At 42.2% G+C, this 20,529-nt stretch overlaps 1 protein-coding gene across 1 annotated transcript in view; it reads left to right on the top strand.

Annotated features, from left to right (window-relative positions):
- Positions 1-20,529, top strand: part of RSRC2 (arginine and serine rich coiled-coil 2) — a 266,569-nt gene that overhangs the window by 7,396 nt on the left and 238,644 nt on the right. Inside the window, exons 2-3 of the mRNA XM_078667575.1 lie at positions 8,983-9,133; positions 17,345-17,388. Coding sequence (XP_078523701.1) covers positions 8,983-9,133; positions 17,345-17,388 — 195 coding nt within the window. The remainder of the gene's footprint in view (positions 1-8,982; positions 9,134-17,344; positions 17,389-20,529) is intronic.

Below are 20,529 nucleotides of genomic sequence, written 5' to 3'. Positions count from 1 at the left end.
AGCTGGTTTCCGCCCCCTAACTAGCTCTGTTGACTAGGTATTCCACTTTTTAACTATGTTCTGGAAAAATGTAACTCTGACAAATGGCCCATTATATGCTGTTTTCGGGGACTTGAAGTCAGCGTTCGATTTAGTACCCCGACAAAAACTTTGGATTGTCTTGCGGGATCTCGGAATAAGCCCCGAATTGTTGTCTTTGCTCGTGAGGTTGCACGAAAACAACTTTCCCCGGATTAGGTGGGGTGCCCAGGGAGATGTCACTGAATCCTTCCCCGTGGACCGAGGGGTAAGGCAGGGCTGTGTTCTGGCCCCCACCTTATTTTCCCTCTACATCAATGGTATAGTTGACTTTCTAAAACAATTTACGACAGATGCCCCAATATTAGATGGGGAGCGGGTCCCAGTATTAATGTTTGCTGATGACACTTTGCTGGTCTCGCGGACCCCTAGCGGACTACAAATGACAATTAACGCCTTTGGTGATTTCTGTCGGATTCGGGGCGTGGAATTAAACACAACAAAGACTAAGTTTATGAATCTGAATCCTGTCAAGAAATTCAAGGGGAAAATGCATTTTAATGGATCTATATTGGAGGAAGTGAATGCTTTTACCTATCTAGGCATTTCCTTACAGTCCAACATGAACTGGAAATCCCATATGGACTCTGTGGTGCTAAAGTTCAATCAATTGACAGGGGCAATAGCACAAAAACATAAATCTTCATTCACAAAACCCATCCAGCCAGTAATGGAGATTTATAGCATGAAAGTGTTGGGAGCCTGCTTATACGGATCAGAGCTATGGGGCTTCACGAACTTGAGTACTTTAGTCGTTGCAGAAAATAAATTTCTTCGACGAATGATTGGTGTACCGCAGAGCACTCCTTCGATCTCGCTCCAATATGACCTCGGGAGGAAAAAGATAGAGGACATGGCCAGACTGCGTCCCCTCCTATATTGGAAGCGTGTAAAAACTACTCCTGAACTGAGTCATTACGCAGCTGCCCTTATGGATGTTGTTAGCTCTGATCGCTTTCATAAAATATCATGGCTTAAAGAAGTTAGGAACTTGCTCCAAAAATTGCACCTAGACCATTTGTGGACAGCAGTAGACCAACATGTCTTTCCATCTAAGGCATCATTGAAAAAAAATGTATTGGGATATGATATTCAATACTGTACTGATTTCCAACCAACCATCCATGTTGACATCCCAGTTCCTGGATTTTAAAATTATACCCAAATGTGAACAGTACTGGGATTTGATTTCTAAACCCCTAGATAGAAAGCTGTATTTTCAGTTTAGAATTGGCTCTTTACCCCTTAATGCCTTCACTGTCAAATGGTCCCCTGGTAACGTAAAAACTTGCTCCTACTGTAAAGCACATGTAGAGGACATCCCACATTTTTTGTTTGTTTGCCCATTATATGCTGCCCCAAGAAGCAGATGGCTAAAACCGGCTTGCAGGAACCTGGGGACAAGGAATTATCTAGAGGCACTAAGGATACTAAGATCTAACTGTGCCCCCAACCTCGCAATTGCTGTAGCCAAATTTATGGGGTGGGCCTGGATAATACGTACGCGCACTTTAAAATTGTAATTAATCATGGGAAATGTAATTCAACTTCGTAAGGCTCAGTGCTGTGACTTGGATTTTATAACGTATGAATTTTATAAATCGAAATATTCGCCAACACTGTATAATATGAATGGCATTTAATTTGTATTTTATCTTGTTCTTAAAATTCTAGTGTAGTATTTATTGTGTCTAGTTTAGGGAAACACGCTTTTATGACAGTGTTGTCGAATAAAGTATTTAAACTTGAAACTATATACATCACAAACAATACATTACAGTGCTGTACATAACTCAAATATAAAACTAGGAGAGGGAGTTACTATATTAACAGATCTTTTTAATTGCTGGCAGTCGGGTAAAACACGACCTGCGTTTCAGCATTTTGAGCCTTCTTCCATCTCAACTTTTCTTCTACAATAAAGTGCACAATAAATACAATAAGAATGCATGTAAAAACACTAAAGGCCTGAAAAATCCAAATGTACCAAAAGTAAATTATTTTCACTCTTCTGAGCCAACACAATCTAATTGATCGAACGCTCTGGGTGATTTTTTTTTTTTGGTACATTTGGACCTACTTTCTATAAGTACCTTAATCCTTTTCTTACACAATATATAAATTCTGAACTCACTTTTTTAGGTAATAAATGTAAGTTCCTTCATAAACATAGGCCCAGATATATAAATAATGAAGTAGTAAGTGTTCATAACTGTATCAACAATTAATTTTCAGGTCTTTAGTGTTGTTACATGTGTTCTTATTGTGCACTCGAAACACGCGTCTTGTTAGCCTACCGCAAGGCATTGAAAAGATCTGTTAATATAGGAACTCCCTCTCCTAGTTTTATATTTGAGTTATGTATAGCATTGTAATGTATTGTTTGTGATGTATATATTCTGTGTATATGTCATGTACATATGAGGTTGTGGATTGAAATCATGAACTAAATAAATTTCGAAAATATCCAAATGGCAAAAAAAGAAAAATAAGAAATAGTTTAAAGAATAAAAATGAAATCTAGTTTTGTATCAGAACAAATTGTATTGAGTGCTATGTTCATGTTTATCTTGCAAGCAACCCCGCACAGAATTAGACATGTTGTTGGTATTTGTGGCATGATGATATAACATTGTTCTTGTAGTTAACATATTTCTTTACCCCATTGTAATTTTTTCCCTACAGCTAGCAAGACACTCTGTTTTCTGTAGAGGTCCCCTTTTTCCAAAATCAGAGTTGACAAAGTAGTGTGAGAATAGAAAAACATAGGATTGGGGATTATAGAACCAGCTATAGTATATACCAGAAGACACCACCCATGTGTGGCACCAAATAACGCATAGTATATGCTCTGACAGTGGAGTGGATAAGAAGGGAACCCATTATACAGGTACCCATATACTGTGCTCTTAAAAGCTAGCCCAGGCACTGCTTGAAGCAATAAATTACAATGGGTGTTCTATAGCTAACCATACCATATGCTGTTATGAGTCAACTGAGAAGTAATAAGTGGGACTGTTCTTTCTAACGGGGCTAGGTATATGGCTTGAAGGGTTAGTCTAAGAAGAACAGTGGAGCAGTCCATTAGAATGTCTATTATCCAACTTTTTTTTGTAACATAGTTTCAGTAGCACACAAGGAGAGATGAGAGCCCGGAAGCATTAATTGAGAATGTGCTTTATACAGCCAGTTGCAGTATATGCTTTGAAGAGTCTGCCCATGAGTGGTAGGGGGAAACCCAAGGCAAAACATCACATAAATAAGATTGTTTATGGACTTCCCATGCTCTGTGGTGGTGCACAACTGACGGAGAGAGAGCTTCTTTAGTGATTCCGCCGAAGAAAATGCAGTTAGATTGGATAACAGGTGCTGGGCATACCTCAAATTAAGTTGAGGGTTGGCGGTATTGGCTCTGGCCTTGGATTGTTTTACAGCTCCAACAGGGAAGATACCTTTAAGGTTGTTTCACTTTACTGGGATGCCAGGACTGGATGTGCATTTGGGATAAGGAGGAGCAGTTAGTGCCGAGATGGTGGGAGAAGGCTAATTGTATCACTTGTAGGGGTCAAGGCATAACAAATGGCTTAACATGTAGAACGGAGTGGGAACAGATTTACTGTATACCCTTCACTAGAATTCCAATCTCTTACTGTTGACATTCGTACCACCCTGCCCTCTGAAGCTACAATACGCATAATTTTTCAGCCCCAGGCAAATAAGGTACTAGCGCAGTCAAATATGTAATGGGCATCAGTCATAAATTAGATTAATTGATCCACTCTTTTGTGCTGAATTAACCGTAATCTATTGACTCCACTAAACTAACGAAGTACTACATTGATAAAATAGCCAGAGTATTGAAATAATATTTCTCCAACCAATGTAAACCAAAATATCCGAAAAGGTAATCTTCAACAATTAGATTTTCTGAGAAAAATCCTTTGTAACCTTGAGAGAAGATAGGAAATCCCCTGTCAAACTCGCACCTCAACATAAGTAAAGAGAAAAAAATGCAAAAAGCTCTTTTTCTATTCGAAGACCTCATTTCCCAGCTTCAGGTTTCAGAATGGTATACCGTCGCATGTGTAGTCACACATGAAGCCACAACTCAGCCGCCTAAAGTTTCTAACAATGACCTAGCTAAATATTTTATATAAAAAATTCAGATGACCAATGATAATGTTGACTGCCTTGCAGTCCAACCAGAACGTGAACAAATACCTTTCACCACAAACACACCATTATAGTTCTCAATTTGACCCATTTCAAACTTGACTTGAAAACAAGTCATTGCAGCTTGAAGCCTTGGTACAGCTGTGATGACCTACTGCCACCTTCCCTTGCCAAGGACCATACTTATATCCTTTTAACCATATAGCTGAAAACAATTAATTCCAACTGAGCCGAAGAGCAAGGTCTTGAGGTCCTTCCTGAAGGCGTGCAGGTTCGGGCATCGTCTGATGGTGATTGGGAGCTTGTTCTAGGTCTTGGCGGCAATGTAGCAGAGCGCCCTTCCTTCTGCCGATGCGGGGATCTCTGGTAGGGTGAGGTCGGCGCATCGGAGATTCCTTTTGGGTGCATGGAAGCACTCTTTAGTTGAGGTATTTGGGACCGATGTTGTTGAGGGATTTGTAGGTGTGGGTGAGAAGTTTGAAGGTTATTCTCATCTCTGTGGGGAGCCAGTGTAGGTCGCAGAGGTGTTGTGTCATGTGTTCGTGCTGATGAGTTTTCCATGTTGTGAAACTTAAAAGTTTTAGCAAATTTCAAGATGGCAGAGAAAAAGCAATACACAACCTTCATCTGCCTTTCAAACGTCATTAAAAAAATTCACACAATTAATACTACTCACAAATTGCATGCAATCAGTACACTTAAATCCCCATTGCCTGTGCTTCATTCCTGTATGCTGTGGTAAGTTTGGTCAAATGATTAATAACTTGTTGTCACAGAGCACTATTCTTCATCATGCATTATTGATGTATACTTGTACCTAGATCTGTCTGATCTTGCGCTGCATGTCAAACACATATAATTTTCAAACTTTTTTCCCCCATCTGATCCAAACCTCTTTAATTGAAGGGATCTGCAAATGCCATCTCAAGTTAACGGCCATCCTTCTTCTTGGGATGACTTGCCTCTTGGAGGAGCATCAGCTAGTCTTTTGTCCCATAAACTCATATGGCCACAGTCCTTGGTTTACTTCAATAACTGATCCATGGAGCACCAATATTCTATTTGACTAGCTTCTCAGAAGTGGTATTCTGTTTTATAAAGGTTAATATCTATGGCCATAAATGTGGGGATACCAATAGCTCAAACTTTCCTAATGCGTAACCTATGGCATTGCAAATGCTTGTTATAGTTGTTAAAGATGATCCGTGGTAGAGGCTATTGGCGTAATTGAGTTTGGACAGAACAAGATAAATAGTAGCCTAGACCTTGTGGGGGAAGATGCGTTGCACAGCTTTTATAGTAAGAAAGCTTGATATGGCTAGTTTTTCCACTTGGGCATTCGTTAATAGCTTGGAGTCCATGCTAATTCCGAGGTTTCTTACTTCCTTAGCTTCTTTAGATGGTGACCCAGCTCATCAGGCTAGTCATAATTTTTCCAATCGCCATATGTGAGTATTTCTATTCTGAATTCATTGAATTGAAACTGGCTCCATGTCATCCACTGATCAGCTGCACTGAGGTTCACTGAAAATGTGAGTTTCAAAGGTCTTTAGTGTTTAAGGAGTATTTGTATGTAATCTGCATAGTTATAGTATGTGAGGTGAAAATCGTTGATCAGTGCAGGTAATGACTTAATGTAGATGTTGAAAAGCTGGGTGAGATGATAGAGCCTTAAGGGACCTCTGCTTTTGTGACGAACAGTTTGGATGAGAAAGGAAGTGTGTAGATATTAGTTCTGTTTTGAAGGTAGGATGTGATCCATTCGAGAGCAGCCTCCTCTATGCCAACCTCGTAGAGTCTTTGTATTAAATTGTCTTGGTCAGCCGTGTCAAGGGTATTTGAGAGGTCCACGAGAATTAATGCAGCAACCCTGTTCCAGTCGACTGTGTTCTTAAGGTAATTCCAGATGTCAATAAGGGCAGACTCGGTGCCTCTTCCTGGACGGAATCCTGTATAGAAGTCTGAAAGTATTGAATTGTCTTCAATGAATTGTGGCATGTGGGCAAATGCTGCTCTTTCTATCAGTTTGCCCAGGAAAGGTCCATTTGTAATTGGTCTGTAGTTGTCCGGGTTAAGCGGGTCCATATTTGGTGTTTTTTTTTTTTTCAGTATTGGGCGTATGCATGACTTTTTAGATCTTCTGGAAATATTTCCGTAGTTATGGAATGGTTGACGATTCTTCTTACTGGTGTGGCATTGTAGTGTAGTCCCAAAAAGTACCCTGTCATGCAGGACCTTCGACGATTACGGATAACATATACTGTGGGTCTGGTGGCATGCTGACTCTGTACACCTCTGCCGCATATGGTTCGCATAAGCTAGCTCGCAGTGCCACTAGAATCTCCTGTTATCAGAGAGATTAGTTTGTGCAACTTTAGAACACAATAACAGACTTGTGGATACAATATATTACTTTTCACCCAGTCACTCGTGCTTGCTTGTTTTTACTCTGAGAGATGAATTATTGTACAGTAGTTCTCATGTAGAATAAGTGTGCTGTTATGACTGTAACACCGTAACAGAGATATAGAGCCAGCAGTAGTGAATAAGAAGAAATAGTATTGTTCTACCATTTTGCAATGGTCACAAACCTATACATGTATATAGAATGCATTTATAAAATAAAGTGCGTACTCCTAAGATGCCTGTCTAGTTGTACCTAGCATGTGAGTAGGTGCAAAAGAGCTAGTGAGCCTAATAGCCTAGCATCGAAGAGCCAAGAATCCTGCTAGGATTTAGTCCAACCCCATACCTGAATAGTGAGAGTGTGGGACTCCGTCCTGGTCTCGAGTTGGATACCACGCAAGGGATGGTACCACTGTCAGTTGGAGCGATGTCTTGCCGGGGCCGCAGCGTCTCTGGTCAGTGTGTCGGCCTTGAAGTCAGGGGTCCCTCCTCCTTCCTGATAGCAAGAGGTGCTGTATTTATACAGTCTATGTACGTGTGTTACCCATTTTTCAGTATGAGGATGACGTTTAGGTATTAAACCTTGTGCGTTAATGGGAGAGGTCAAGTGTACCTCCTGGAGAGTGTAGCCATTAATTATTCATATGTGTTAAGGATGACTTCTTAGCAGTATCTATTGGGCAGAACCCACCCTCATTATGAACTAGGAGAAAAGTTTAGTCCATAAAAGGCTGCAGACCTTATAAGGCGTTCTGTCCATACAAGGCAGTCTTTCCTTATAAGGGTCGTTAATATGAATTGACGGGAGCTGATGTAGGGAATCTGTACCATGTTCCCTGGACCTATGTTAGGGTACCGATCTCGAATATAACCGCATCAGAGGTAGTTAGAAGAATTTTCTTGAAGGTTTGTACTTGACATCGGTCAGACAGGCTGCTGGTATGCCTGTTTGCTTTAACCAAGTCCATAAATTCATTGTGTGATATTTGTTTGAAGTAATGCAGAGGCTGGGTTAGCCTGCTCTTAGAAGGTCCTTTTGGAAAAGGGTTTGTGCTTGTCTTTTTTCTTTGTTTTAAACAGGAGTCCAACGTGTCTGATTTGGTCGTGTAATGATTTGCCAGTTTGTGAAATCTTGAGTAATGGGATGAGCTCCTTCTAGGCGATTTGTTTTACAAAATTCTGTGAGAATTTGATAGAATTCTTTATTTTCCCATTTAACATTTTGATTTCTGTCTGAATAGTATTTTTTCTTAACTTTTTGATAACTCACTTGTTTAATTTGTTACTTTTCTGAGCGTTGCACCTTTCTCTATTCTCCATGGTGCCTGTTTTCTTTTATGTTGTGGTGTCATTAGTGGTATTTGGATATCATAAGCTTCCTGTAACCACTCATAGTTTTTGAACAGAATGTATTGTGCCTAGATCTGTACTGGATGTTAGTTGTGTTTCTAAGTGTTCGAAATTGAGTTTGTTCCACGGTTGATGCATGTTAGGTGGATTTGCTTGCTTTCCAACATAGTCTGACCATGTGACTGGAGTAATTGCTTGAAAGGTAATGGATTTGCATAAATGACATCTTGATTGTCCAGCAATGTGTGTTTGTCGATCAGATGTAGTTTCTACACTTCTATGCCAGGGATGATTGTTTTTGGATGGGGCATACTATATTATGCTAAGAAAGCAGCTCGCATAATTCCAGTGTCCCTGTGTATACCTCGGTTCCTTTGGGCTGCACTGGCCTTTCTTTAGGGCACATAGCAAGAAGTCTACTTGTTTGTTGATGATACGTTAACATTTTCATGTAACATTACATAACGCATAGTCTTGTTTTCCCAGTCAACTCGTGTTCAGCCTGCATTCTGTACTTGCTCTGCCCTTTTAAAAATTAAATTGCAGTGTTTTAAAAAGGTGATCCTTTTTGCTTATTCTCACGGGAAGTTTGATGGTTACTGTAGCCTCTCTAGTGGATTTACATGTAGGTAAAGCCAAAACTTATTCCCATCATCCCAGGATGTAATGTGAGGCATTTCGTTTTCACATTTCCTTCTTTAGGGGTTGAAATCTTTAGTTGGATCTGTGCGTCCGGTTATTGGTGGCGTGTAGACTATATGCATGCACAGTTAAATAGATTTAAGGTGGCCGGTGTTGCTGCACACGATGTTATATCCTATATTACATAGTCACAGTGAAAATTTGTGAATGTTTTTCGATTGATTTAGCCTTTAAAATGCAATGTAGGTTGAAGGTATTTATAGAAACTGAAATAGTACGTATATTTGTGTACATATTTATCTTGATTATTAATAACATTGTTCTGTTATCCAGGCTAGTGATTCAGACCGGGATACAGTAACTCCAGACAGGGCATCCCCTGAAAGAAAGAAAAAGCACTCTGATCCCTCCAAATCACCGCGACCCTCAAAACGTCATTATTCAAGATCTCGGTCACGGTCAAGGGAACGAAAGCGGAAATCAGGTATGAATTGTGACTAACTTGATGCTTTCCTTGGACTTTACACAGTCCATTTTACACACAAAAATGTGGGCGTTTCTGGTCTGTGCTCAGTTTGTCAGAGCAATTCTACTTTTCTTGCTGTGGTCTGCATAAGATAAGTAATTTTACTTTTATTGTTTCACTGAAGTTCACCACAAAAGTTTCTTTAGAAGCAGCCTGAAATGTAGGTGGGTATATTTAGGTGTAAAAGAATGTTTCGGGGTCTTTTTTAACACTAGGCGGAGTGGAAATCTGATGGGCAGACGAAGTAAATTCCATGATTTCAAAGCGGTCACTAACAATTTGACGACTTTTTGCACCTTGAAGGCTGATAAACGAAGATATGAAGAGACTAGCCTACTTGTTTTTAGGTCTCGCGCCTGCGATGCATATGGCGAAGCTATATGCATCGCGCAGGCGCGATACTATAGTTGCCGGGTCTGCTTCCCAGGAGACTGGCACGCGCACGCTCAGGAAAGCGATCGGAGCCGGCCGCGCGCGCTCCCAATCTCCTGTCTCTCTGGTTATGTCTAGTTTTATTTCTCATCGCAGCTGAGATTTCAGCCTGCTGTAAAAGTCACACCGCTATAAACGATTCTAATTTTGAAGCTAAAATACATTTTACTTGCACTTCGACAAGAAAATGTTCAATTCCGCCCGTGCGTGCGCCTGTAGCATCAAGACACAGCAGGAGAGGGTAGAGGGAGGTTTGTGCCGCTCGTAGTTAATTTATTGGTTTTCCTGTTGAACCTGTTTATGTAATCGGACACACTCCAGTGTGGAATGTGGCAGGAGGCTGCTTCGCTGGCGAATCCGCAGCTCACTTGTTGCTGCAGACGGGTCCTGCTTTGAGCTGCGGTGAGTAGGCAGATACTAGCGAGAGCGCAGGAGCGCCACCGACTGCAAGCTTCAAACTCGATTTATCCTGGTGTGAAACCGAACCGCTCTGTGCAGTGACAGTTTGACCTTAGCTGTGTGAATCCGAATTGTACCATGCTCTTCACGATATGTACAGGTAGTGATTGAACGTATCATATGTGTTTAAGACTCAATTGAGTGCCTTGTGTTTTCATCATTGATGTCAGTCGAGAAGCAAACGCTAGTTTTGATTGTGGGCAATGTTGAAAGCAGAATGTGTGTGTACATGCACTTTCCGCGACCTTTATATTCCGAGTTATAAATCCACCATGAAAACACTGTCCCTGAAACATTAATATCCTTTCAAGTTTCTGCTTTCCTTTTGGATCTTGTAGGCTGGCAAACTATGCTTTCCTGTACGTTTACTACTGTGACACATCAAACAAAGCTCCTGACACTTATAATGTGGTGTAAATGTTTTTCCTTTTGACAGTGTTCGGTGCTCTTACAAAAGCGGCTTTTAAAAAATATCTTCTAACACTGATTTTGTCCGCCTTTCCTGAGACTGCCTTCTCGGGATCGCTAACCTACATTCTTTCCCACGTTACATGGGGCTGGCTGCTTCTGCTTTCGTGCACTGTGGTCAATCTAGTCTCACAGAAGCGCTTTTTGATGGGGGACGGGGGTCAGGAAGTACATTAATAACTATAATAATAATGGTGGTGGTGTTTGTGTGTTGTGTGTGTGTTGCACGTGTGTGTGTCTGTGTGTATGTGTCTGTCTGTGTGTGTGTGTGTGTGTGTGTGTGTGTCTGCAGAGGGGTCAACTAAGTAAAAGCACCTGTGGACTTTACTAAGGGCGTGTAATATCTACCACCACCCTCCAGGACATATTGCTTGTTGTTAATATTATTAAAGTGATGTAAAATTGAGCAACAGCCCATTTAGCTGACTACCACAGCTTCGACTCACTGGTGCAAATATAAACACAAGTGTGTGAAACCACATTAATGTACTCTTTTACCTGCTCTAGTGTTGCAGTATGTTTAATACTCCAAGGTGTACAAATTACACTGTCTGCAATTATTAGCTCGCATCTCACACTTAACAGCCCTTTCAGGTGACCAAAGTAAAACAAGTTATGATGAAAGTCACAAGTTGAGGAAGACTAGACTACAGACCACAATGTTGGTTTAAATGTTCTTGTCATGTGCAAAAGCATGAAGAAACATCAATGTATTTATTTCCTCACACCTAACATCTATAACCGGTTCCACTGCTGCTCGTTGCGAAAAGAAGTCAGTGTTGCTTTTTCTGCACAAACCTAGACATATCAAACAAGGTCAAGCCACCCAAATACATGAAATAACATTTGATGGAGAGTGAATGAAACCTGTTCGAATTGTACAGTACTCATGACAATCATCAAATATTTATTTTCCCTTCCAGTCTTTTATCCCACCAATGCTTATGTATTGAGGGCAACATTAAACTTAATTATTTCCCTTTCACAATATGTTTCAAGTATAAACTGTATGTGCTACATTCACAAATGTCTGTCTACACTTCAAAGAATTGCTTCTGCCTCTGTAGGGTGTATGTAAACATATAGTTCTCACCTTTTTGAAGTCATTGTCTCTATGTGGAATACTAGTTTTAGTTGCCAACATTTGAAAAAAAAATTCAGGGACACTTTGCAGCACCGCAAACAATTACCTACTTGAAAATTTACCACACCAACTGCCCCACATATCTGCCTACTCCTCACAATCCACATAATTAGCATCATTTAAGGTTCACTTTTGGCTCTTGTAATAACAAGATTAAGAAAATTACAGGAAGATGTTGATAACAATTCAGAACAAATACAGGAGTGCCATCTGCTGGATTCCTGACGAAAATACGCCACCAGAGGTTTTGGATATACACAGGACAGATACCACGTTTTATTTTAACGTATTCAGCAGCCTGCATATCGTGCACCTCCTTTCCCCCTCCCTCTGCTTCCCCTCCCACCTCCAACTCCACTCTCCCACCTTCACTCCACTCTCACTCCCTACACCTCCCTCACTCACCCCCTCGACCTCCACTCACCCCTCCCCCCACCCACTCCCTCCCTACCCACACCTACACTCCAGCCATCCCCACCCTCCACCTCTACTCCCCCTCTGCCCCCTTCCTTGCATAAACAACAAAACTAGTAATTTATAAGTAAGTTTGACAGCAACCTAGTTTCCCAAACATCATAGATTCATTTATTTTATGCGTGTGTGGGCGAAATAATATTGCCTGCCCTGGGATGTTAGTGCACCATGACACACTACATCTAACACATCTACAATTAAAACAAACACTGCTGCACTCCACACACTGCTGCACTCCACACACTGCTGCACGCCTCACACTGCTGCACGCCTCACACTGCTGCACGCCTCACACTGCTGCACGCCTCACACTGCTGCACGCCTCACACTGCTGCACGCCTCACACTGCTGCACGCCTCACACTGCTGCACGCCTCCCACTGCTGCACCCTGCACGCCTCCCACTGCTGCACGCCACACACTGCTGCACGCCACACACTGCTGCACGCCACACACTGCTGCACGCCACACACTGCTGCACGCCTCACACTGCTGCACGCCTCACACTGCTGCACGCCTCACACTGCTGCATGACGCTGCACGACTCACACCACACACTGCTGCATGCCTCACACTGCTGCACGCCGCACACTGCTGCATGCCTCACACTGCTGCATGCCTCACACTGCTGCATGCCTCACACTGCTGCATGCCTCACACTGCTGCACGCCGCACACTGCTGCATTACTCATACTGCCGAATGCCGCATGCCTCACACTGCTGCACGCCTCACACTGCTGCACGCCTCACACTGCTGCATTAATTACACTGCTCCATTACTCACACTGCTGCACGCCGCACACTGCTGCACGCCACACACTGCTGCACGCCTCACAACACCACCATATCACTCTAGGGCACCACCATATCACTCTAGGGCACCACCACATCACTCTGGGACACCACCACATCACTCTGGGACACCACCACATCACTCTGGGACACCACCACATCACTCTGGGACACCACCACATCACTCTGGGACACCACCACATCACTCTGGGACACCACCACATCACTCTGGGACACCACCACATCACTCTGGGACACCACCACATCACTCTGGGACACCACCACATCACTTCAGGGGCACCACCACATCACTTCAGGGGCACCACCACATCACTTCAGGGGCACCACCACATCACTTCAGGGGCACCACCACATCACTCGGGGGCACCATCACATCACTCGGGGGCATCACTCAGGGGCACCACCACAACTGCTGGAGAAATGTGTCCAACTCCAACTAACAAAACACATTGACCAATTTGACCTCCTCAACCCTCACCAATCAGGCTTCCGAGCGAAACATAGCACGGAAACAGCTATGACACACATAATTGATGACGCCCTCCAAATTCTTGATCGCAATGAGTCCTGCCTCCTCATCCTTCTTGACCTCTCGTCAGCATTTGACAAGGTCAAACATGAGAACTTGCTGGAGCTGCTAAGCACTAGAATGGGTCTATCGGGAACTGTTCTCAAATGGTTTTCGTCCTTCCTTCACAACCGGTCTCAGAAGTTCAAGATCGACAATGTGCTATCTTCACCTGTGCCTGCAGATCTAGGTGTTCCACAAGGATCCTCCCTCTCCCCCACACTGTTCAACCTCGTCATGGAACCGCTCGCCACCTTGCTCCAAGCTTCCAATGTCCAATTCCATATGTACGCCGACGACACACAACTTTACCTAAAGCTACAATCCCCGGAAGATATCAAACATCTGAATTCCACGCTTATTAACACTCAATCTTGGCTGGCCGATAATCACCTCAAACTAAATGCTCTGAAAACTGAGTTCCTACTCATCTCACCCCCGGCGAAAATTTCCACCACCCAAACCTGGCTCAATAACCTAACAGCACTCAATGTCCAACCTACCATCGTGGATTCGGCGAAATCCCTAGGCATCACACTCGACGCCAAGCTCAACATGCAGCATCACGTTAGCAAAGCCACAAAAGCAGCTAATTTCCAAATCAACACACTTAGGAAAATTAAACCCTTCCTCCCTGCCGAAGACTTCCAAACTGCTGTACAAGCTTTAGTCATCCCTCGAATAGACTACGGAATTGTGGCCCTCAGCGGACTCCCGCTATCCACAACAGCACCCTTAAGAGCCTCCCTGAATGCTGCCGCGAGACTCATTACTGGCTCAAGAAAACATTCGCATATATCCCCAGACTTGAAGTCTCTAAAATGGCTGCCTTTTGAAGCCAGAATACAGCTAAAAATTATAGTTATGACACACGCGGCCGTGCACCACAATGCACCCAACTACCTCGCTCAAAAGTTGTCTATATCAGGAGGTTCGAGATCCAATAGAAGTACAAAAAATCTACTCCTGAAACCTCGTAGATTCCGGAAAGAGAAAACATACAAGCGCTCCTTCTCAGGAATGGCACCCAGGATCTGGAATGCGCTCCCTCCTGAAACCAGGCTTATCTCCTCCACTGCACTCTTCAAGAAAGAGGTGAAAACCATCCTTCTGGCCAAGATCTCCTGAACCTTATAGGTGCTGGATCAGAGACTCTGCATTGCTCTGTATCACTGTTTACCTTGTCCTTTGGCACTATACTTCTACTTGATGGGGACACTACTACGCTACTCTCTTACTACCGACCAATATATGATACACGTTGGTTTACTGATTCACTCTCCCGATGCCCCCACTCAGTGTTCTCTCTATACTAAAACATTGGTATAAGCCATCCACACACCCACGGTGTACCTGAACACCTCTGCAGTGGGATCAATGACTTGTGCCGTCTTATATTACTTGTTTACCTGATTGTATATTGATATGATTTATGTATGTTATTATTATCCTACCATGTTAGTGACTATTATACTGCTCCCATTATCTCTGTTCATTCCTACTGCCCCTACCCTGTCTTTGTGAAGCGCTCTGATATCTGTAAGGATCTTGTTCGCGCTATATAAAACTTTGAATAAATAAATAAATAAATAAATCACTCGGGGGCACCACCACATCACTCGGGGGCATCAATCAAGGGCACCACCACATCACTCAGGGACACCACCACATCACTCAGGGACACCGCCACATCACTCAGGGACACCGCCACATCACTCAGGGACACCGCCACATCACTCAGGGACACCGCCACATCACTCAGGGACACCGCCACATCACTTCAGGGGCACCACCACATCACTTCAGGGGCACCACCACATCACTCGGGGGCATCACTCAGGGGCACCACCACATCACTCAGGGGCACCACCACATCACTCGGGGGGCATCAATCAAGGGCACCACCACATCACTCAGGGACACTGCCACATCACTCGGGGACACTGCCACATCACTCGGGGACACTGCCACATCACTCGGGGACACTGCCACATCACTCGGGGACACTGCCACATCACTCGGGGACACTGCCACATCACTCGGGGACACTGCCACATCACTCGGGGACACTGCCACATCACTCGGGGACACTGCCACATCACTCGGGGACACTGCCACATCACTCGGGGACACTGCCACATCACTCGGGGACACTGCCACATCACTCGGGGACACTGCCACATCACTCGGGGACACTGCCACATCACTCGGGGACACTGCCACATCACTCGGGGACACTGCCACATCACTCGGGGACACTGCCACATCACTCAGGGACACTGCCACATCACTCAGGGACACTGCCACATCACTCAGGGACACTGCCACATCACTCAGGGACACTGCCACATCACTCAGGGACACTGCCACATCACTCAGGGACACTGCCACATCACTCAGGGACACCACCACATCACTGTGGGACGTGATACCACCACATCACTTAGCCCAACCACATCATCACTCAGCACCACAACAGCACTGTCCTCGCTTGCTACCAACACGCATTGCAATAGCCAATAGCACTCGCATTAGGAAAGTGTAAGCTATTGGCTTTGTGAATAACAATGCTATTAATTTATATATTTTCAAAGCTAACACATATTTAAAAAAATTGTCATTTACAATACCAATAGTTCACACTTTCCTAATGCGAGACCTATTGCATTGCAAATGCTTGTTTCCCCTTGATTTGAGGATGAGTATTGTGGCCTCATTAAGCACAAAGGTGTGACTGAATTTGTCTCCTAATTCTGTCATAGGTAGCCAGCCAAATGTTTTTGTGTGCGATTTAAGGAATTTCTTTTCTTAAGCCCAGCTGTATAACTTTTCCTGCCTCCCTTGGCATTTTGAAGTTAGTCAAGATAGTATTTGAATAAGCTGACCAGTAGCAATTGGCATATTTTAGCTTTTTATTGACCACAGTAGACCTGAAACCGATTCTTCCCAGTATGACTGCTGAGCTTACTGCCAGGCCCTGAACCTTGAGCTCCCCAATCCCCCACTAAAACTAGCAGGATTGAAAACAATTTCTATTTTGTTTGAATTAAATTGTGTTTAATGTCTACTACAAAAAGTGCCTGTTCTCTGACAAGAAGGCAGTCCTCGTCTAGTTGAACCGAAGGGGAGAAACAAAGTCAAAATCCTCGTTAGCTGTTCAGCTATGGAACTGGTTGCATTTTGAGCTGAGGGTTCTCTTTACGAATTACACATTCAAGGCTGCTCCGGTCTCCCTGGGAAACTGATCTACTATCCAGCACTTACCTTCTGGTCCTGCCCTGTGAAGTTATGCACCAAATAGTACTATTGGGAGTTCGCATGAGAGATCAAGGAAGTAATCTTTGGGTCTTATTCTAGTACTCCTAGTTTTGGTTCACTATCGGTCAGTTATTCCAGTGTTACCTTTCATGATAGACAAAAACATTGGGGAGCAAGGTTTTAGGGGGGAGGTAAGAAGCCAGTTCTTGAAGGTGGGTATGCTTGGCCTACATACCTGAGGGGAACAATTTGAGTGACCTATGACTTTTTGAGAAGCGACACCCACGTATCGTAATGTGTTAAATATCTTGCAGAATGCATTAGCAGGGGTCTTGGACAGTGGCATTCAGCCATTTGACTAGATCCGTAAGTATCTGACTTGTACATCTTAAGGCCTGTGTTTACCAAACTTTATATCCTATACCTTATTTGTAAATTAGACTCACTTTAAATCTTTGTGGTACAGGTTCCTGAAATTAATTGTGTTTTTCCATGTCTTGTAATATTCCGTTTTATATCTATATGTGATAGTTTGCATTTTTTGTATTTCACAGATCATGAAGGAAAGAAACGCAGAAGTCGAAGCAGGAGCAAAGAGGTAATTAATATTTTGTAGGGTATGAATAATTTCATTATTTTGTTTGCTGAAATTATATGTATTACAAGTGGTAAGTCCTTACAATACACTCACAATGAGATACATATTTTGAACTATTGATTAGTGAAAGTCGGTGCTGTAGGCAAAGTGCATTATGAACGTTATAAAGGAAAGGTTAAGCTGTCTGTATGGTGGCCCCTTTAAACTATTTTGATTGGATACTAATATTAAGCAGTAAAGTAGACTGTTCGGCTCAGAAATAAATCATCTAACCTTTTTAACTTGCCTATATTCTCTAAATTTTCTTAACTATCTTCACAAACAAAATAAACATAACACTTTTTTGCCCATTTATAATTTCCCCACCATCATTAAAATCGACAGTTTTTTTATGGTGATCATGCTAGTGTATAAAGGTAATTTGATAAATTGTCATTTTTCGCAGACTAATGTTCTGGCATCCATTGATTTCTTGACCTGCCTTCAAAGCCAGCATTTTGACGTTGTCTGTCCTATTGGCATTGCTTGCCCAATAGTTTAATATTTATTGTTATTAAAAACAGTTTTTAAGAAATGGGTCCATCTACCACCCACTGTGGTGCGCCTTAAATGCTACCTCCTGTATGAAGGTTCATCACGTTGCATCATTTTAAACAGGATACTTGCGTTGATGTTACAATGACAATGCACTTTGGCTTATTTGTTTATTTCATCACAAAGACTTCAACTGGAATCAGATCTAGTTTGGTGATGACAGTATTAATTTAGGAGCGCTTTTATGAAAATGACTATTTTGCTTAGTTCACATGATAACATTTCTATAATAAATCATACTCAGCGTGTTAACGCACGAAGAGACTGAACTGAAGACGCTGCTGAACCAAAAATAGCAAAATTATAAGCCTCCTTCAGGAAAAGGTAACTATCAGTCATTCAAATTTTGGCCTTTTGAAACTTTGTTTATGGTTGGTCTATTGAAAGTATATGTTGTGCAAGGTTGTTGTTTGAGTTGCTTTTGAGCACTTTTTTGTGTTTTTTTGAGAGGACTTTCCAGAAAATCCCCTCAAACACATTAAATGCATGTTACGTGAATGATGCAAAATGAAGGCGTATTGCTACTGGGGTCTCATTCTGTATGCTCTGCTGTTTAAAGTGTGAACGTTGCGACCCGAGCAAAGGACTGAGTTCCTGTTATGTCTTTTAATAGACTAGGAAACTCTTCCATTACACATACATTTTGCTTTAGTTGCTACAGATACATTTCCTTAGTAATAATATTTTCTGTGCCATTTGAATGATGTTATTAAAATAGTGATAAAGGCTTGTTTAAAAAAAAAAAACTTTTGTAGCCCATAGATTTTTATATATATAAATGTTTGTTGTACTCGATTTACAACATTTGGATCTGTTAAAATATTTACTTTGCTAGTCTGTATTGCACTTGCTTGTGCCGCTTTGCTGCAATAACTTGACAACTAGTATTTTGTATTCTACAATACAAAAAAGTAGTAACTTATGCTTGCTTTTTTGTTTGGGATTCCCAAATGCTAGTTATCAGTTGTGATTATATTCTAAGGTTTTAATTTGAAGGATGGATTTCAGCCCTTAAGCACAGTTGCAGCGACAAAGCTCTGTGACGTACTGTTCACTTATGCAGGTTGCTGAAAACTGTCTTCCTATAATTAAACCAGTTACTCTGCCGGGGGACAATTCAAATATCCCCTCAAGTATGACATTTTGGCCACCTTTGCTTTGGTCTAGCTAGCCACATTAACCTACCTTGTGGTTTGCTTAGACCTGTAACTATATTTTTTGTTTCACATGTGCGAAGACTTTGAAGATTCAAAAGATGTTTATTTTTCTGGTGCTACATCATGGGATCCTCTTTCATATATTTTCACCAACTGTTTTTTGCTGACTTCTAAAACACATCCCAAGATAAAAATCATATTATGGCCTTAAAAGACACCTGCATATAGGGAAACATCTTATGTTGTGGTGGGTTTATTTTATTTATTTATTGGTATGGCTAATAGAATTACTGTTTTGACTCGAGTACCTTTAATGCAGTCATCTAAATCCTTCTTAGGCTGGATGAGCGTCCTACCATGTAATGATTATAAGTCTTTGAGTGGAAGAGATTCTTCATTTGATGTCTGGAGCGGACAACTGATAAACGCTAAGCCAAATAGGCTACATTACTCTGCCTTCTAAATTTGACAAGATCTGGCCTTCAATATCCTCCTATTGAAGTACATTTGACTATTGTTACCAGATATTGCAAATGTATAGCGGTCATCATTGTTTACTGTCACAGCCTTGAAATATTTTCTAACGAATCTTAGTGTGTTATCCCTTGTCCTCTCTTTGCAAATTGACTATAATTATGTCCAAATTTCATGATTCGGTGGAAGAGAAGTTTTGGTCGAGCACCAATAGTGCTTTTCTGTTAGGTGTACCATGCCACTAGTGTGGCTGGTTAGATAAAACCGAATTCCACTTTCTCTGGTGGAACCATTATTTGTTATAGTAAAAACTCCCCCTCCCCGATTCACGAAATTCATTCCTATTCTTGTATTGAGTTGATTAATTTAAAATATTCTCCTTGAGCTATGAATACTCAAGCTGCTTCTCTTTTGCAGTTTCCCATCCATAAATTAACAAAAAAAATCCCATAATAGGACTGTTTAAAATGTCTATGGGTCGGTTGACTAAGTCTCTTAGGATCTTGTTAACCAAACTATCAGATGAAACAAACTGATAGCTGTATCCTGGCCTTTTTGTGAATTTGGGCATAGGATTCCACAACAGCGAAAGCTAAAGTAAGAAGTAATGTACAGATACATGGATGGGGGATGTGTGTGTGTGTGTGTGTATATGTATGTGTATATATATATGTGTGTGTGTGTGTGTGTGTGTGTGTGTGTGTGTATACGAGGCTGCCCACTGCTAGCGCCTGCCCAAAACAGCACAGACACGGACCTCAGTTCCAGTGCAGTTCTTTTTTTTGTAAATTTGCGTGCTAGTCGCCATAACGTTTCGGCTCAACCCTGGGCCTTGTTCACATGACAACGTGAAAACATTACACACATCCTTTTGTAGATCACCTAAGCCTTTGCACGTGATACTGGAGTTAGCATA

This window comes from Lissotriton helveticus, chromosome 11 (assembly GCF_964261635.1).
Source record: "Lissotriton helveticus chromosome 11, aLisHel1.1, whole genome shotgun sequence".
NCBI classification, from domain to species: domain Eukaryota; kingdom Metazoa; phylum Chordata; class Amphibia; order Caudata; family Salamandridae; genus Lissotriton; species Lissotriton helveticus.
Note: the sequence above shows the minus strand (reverse complement) of the source record. Positions and strands in the feature narration are given on the sequence as shown.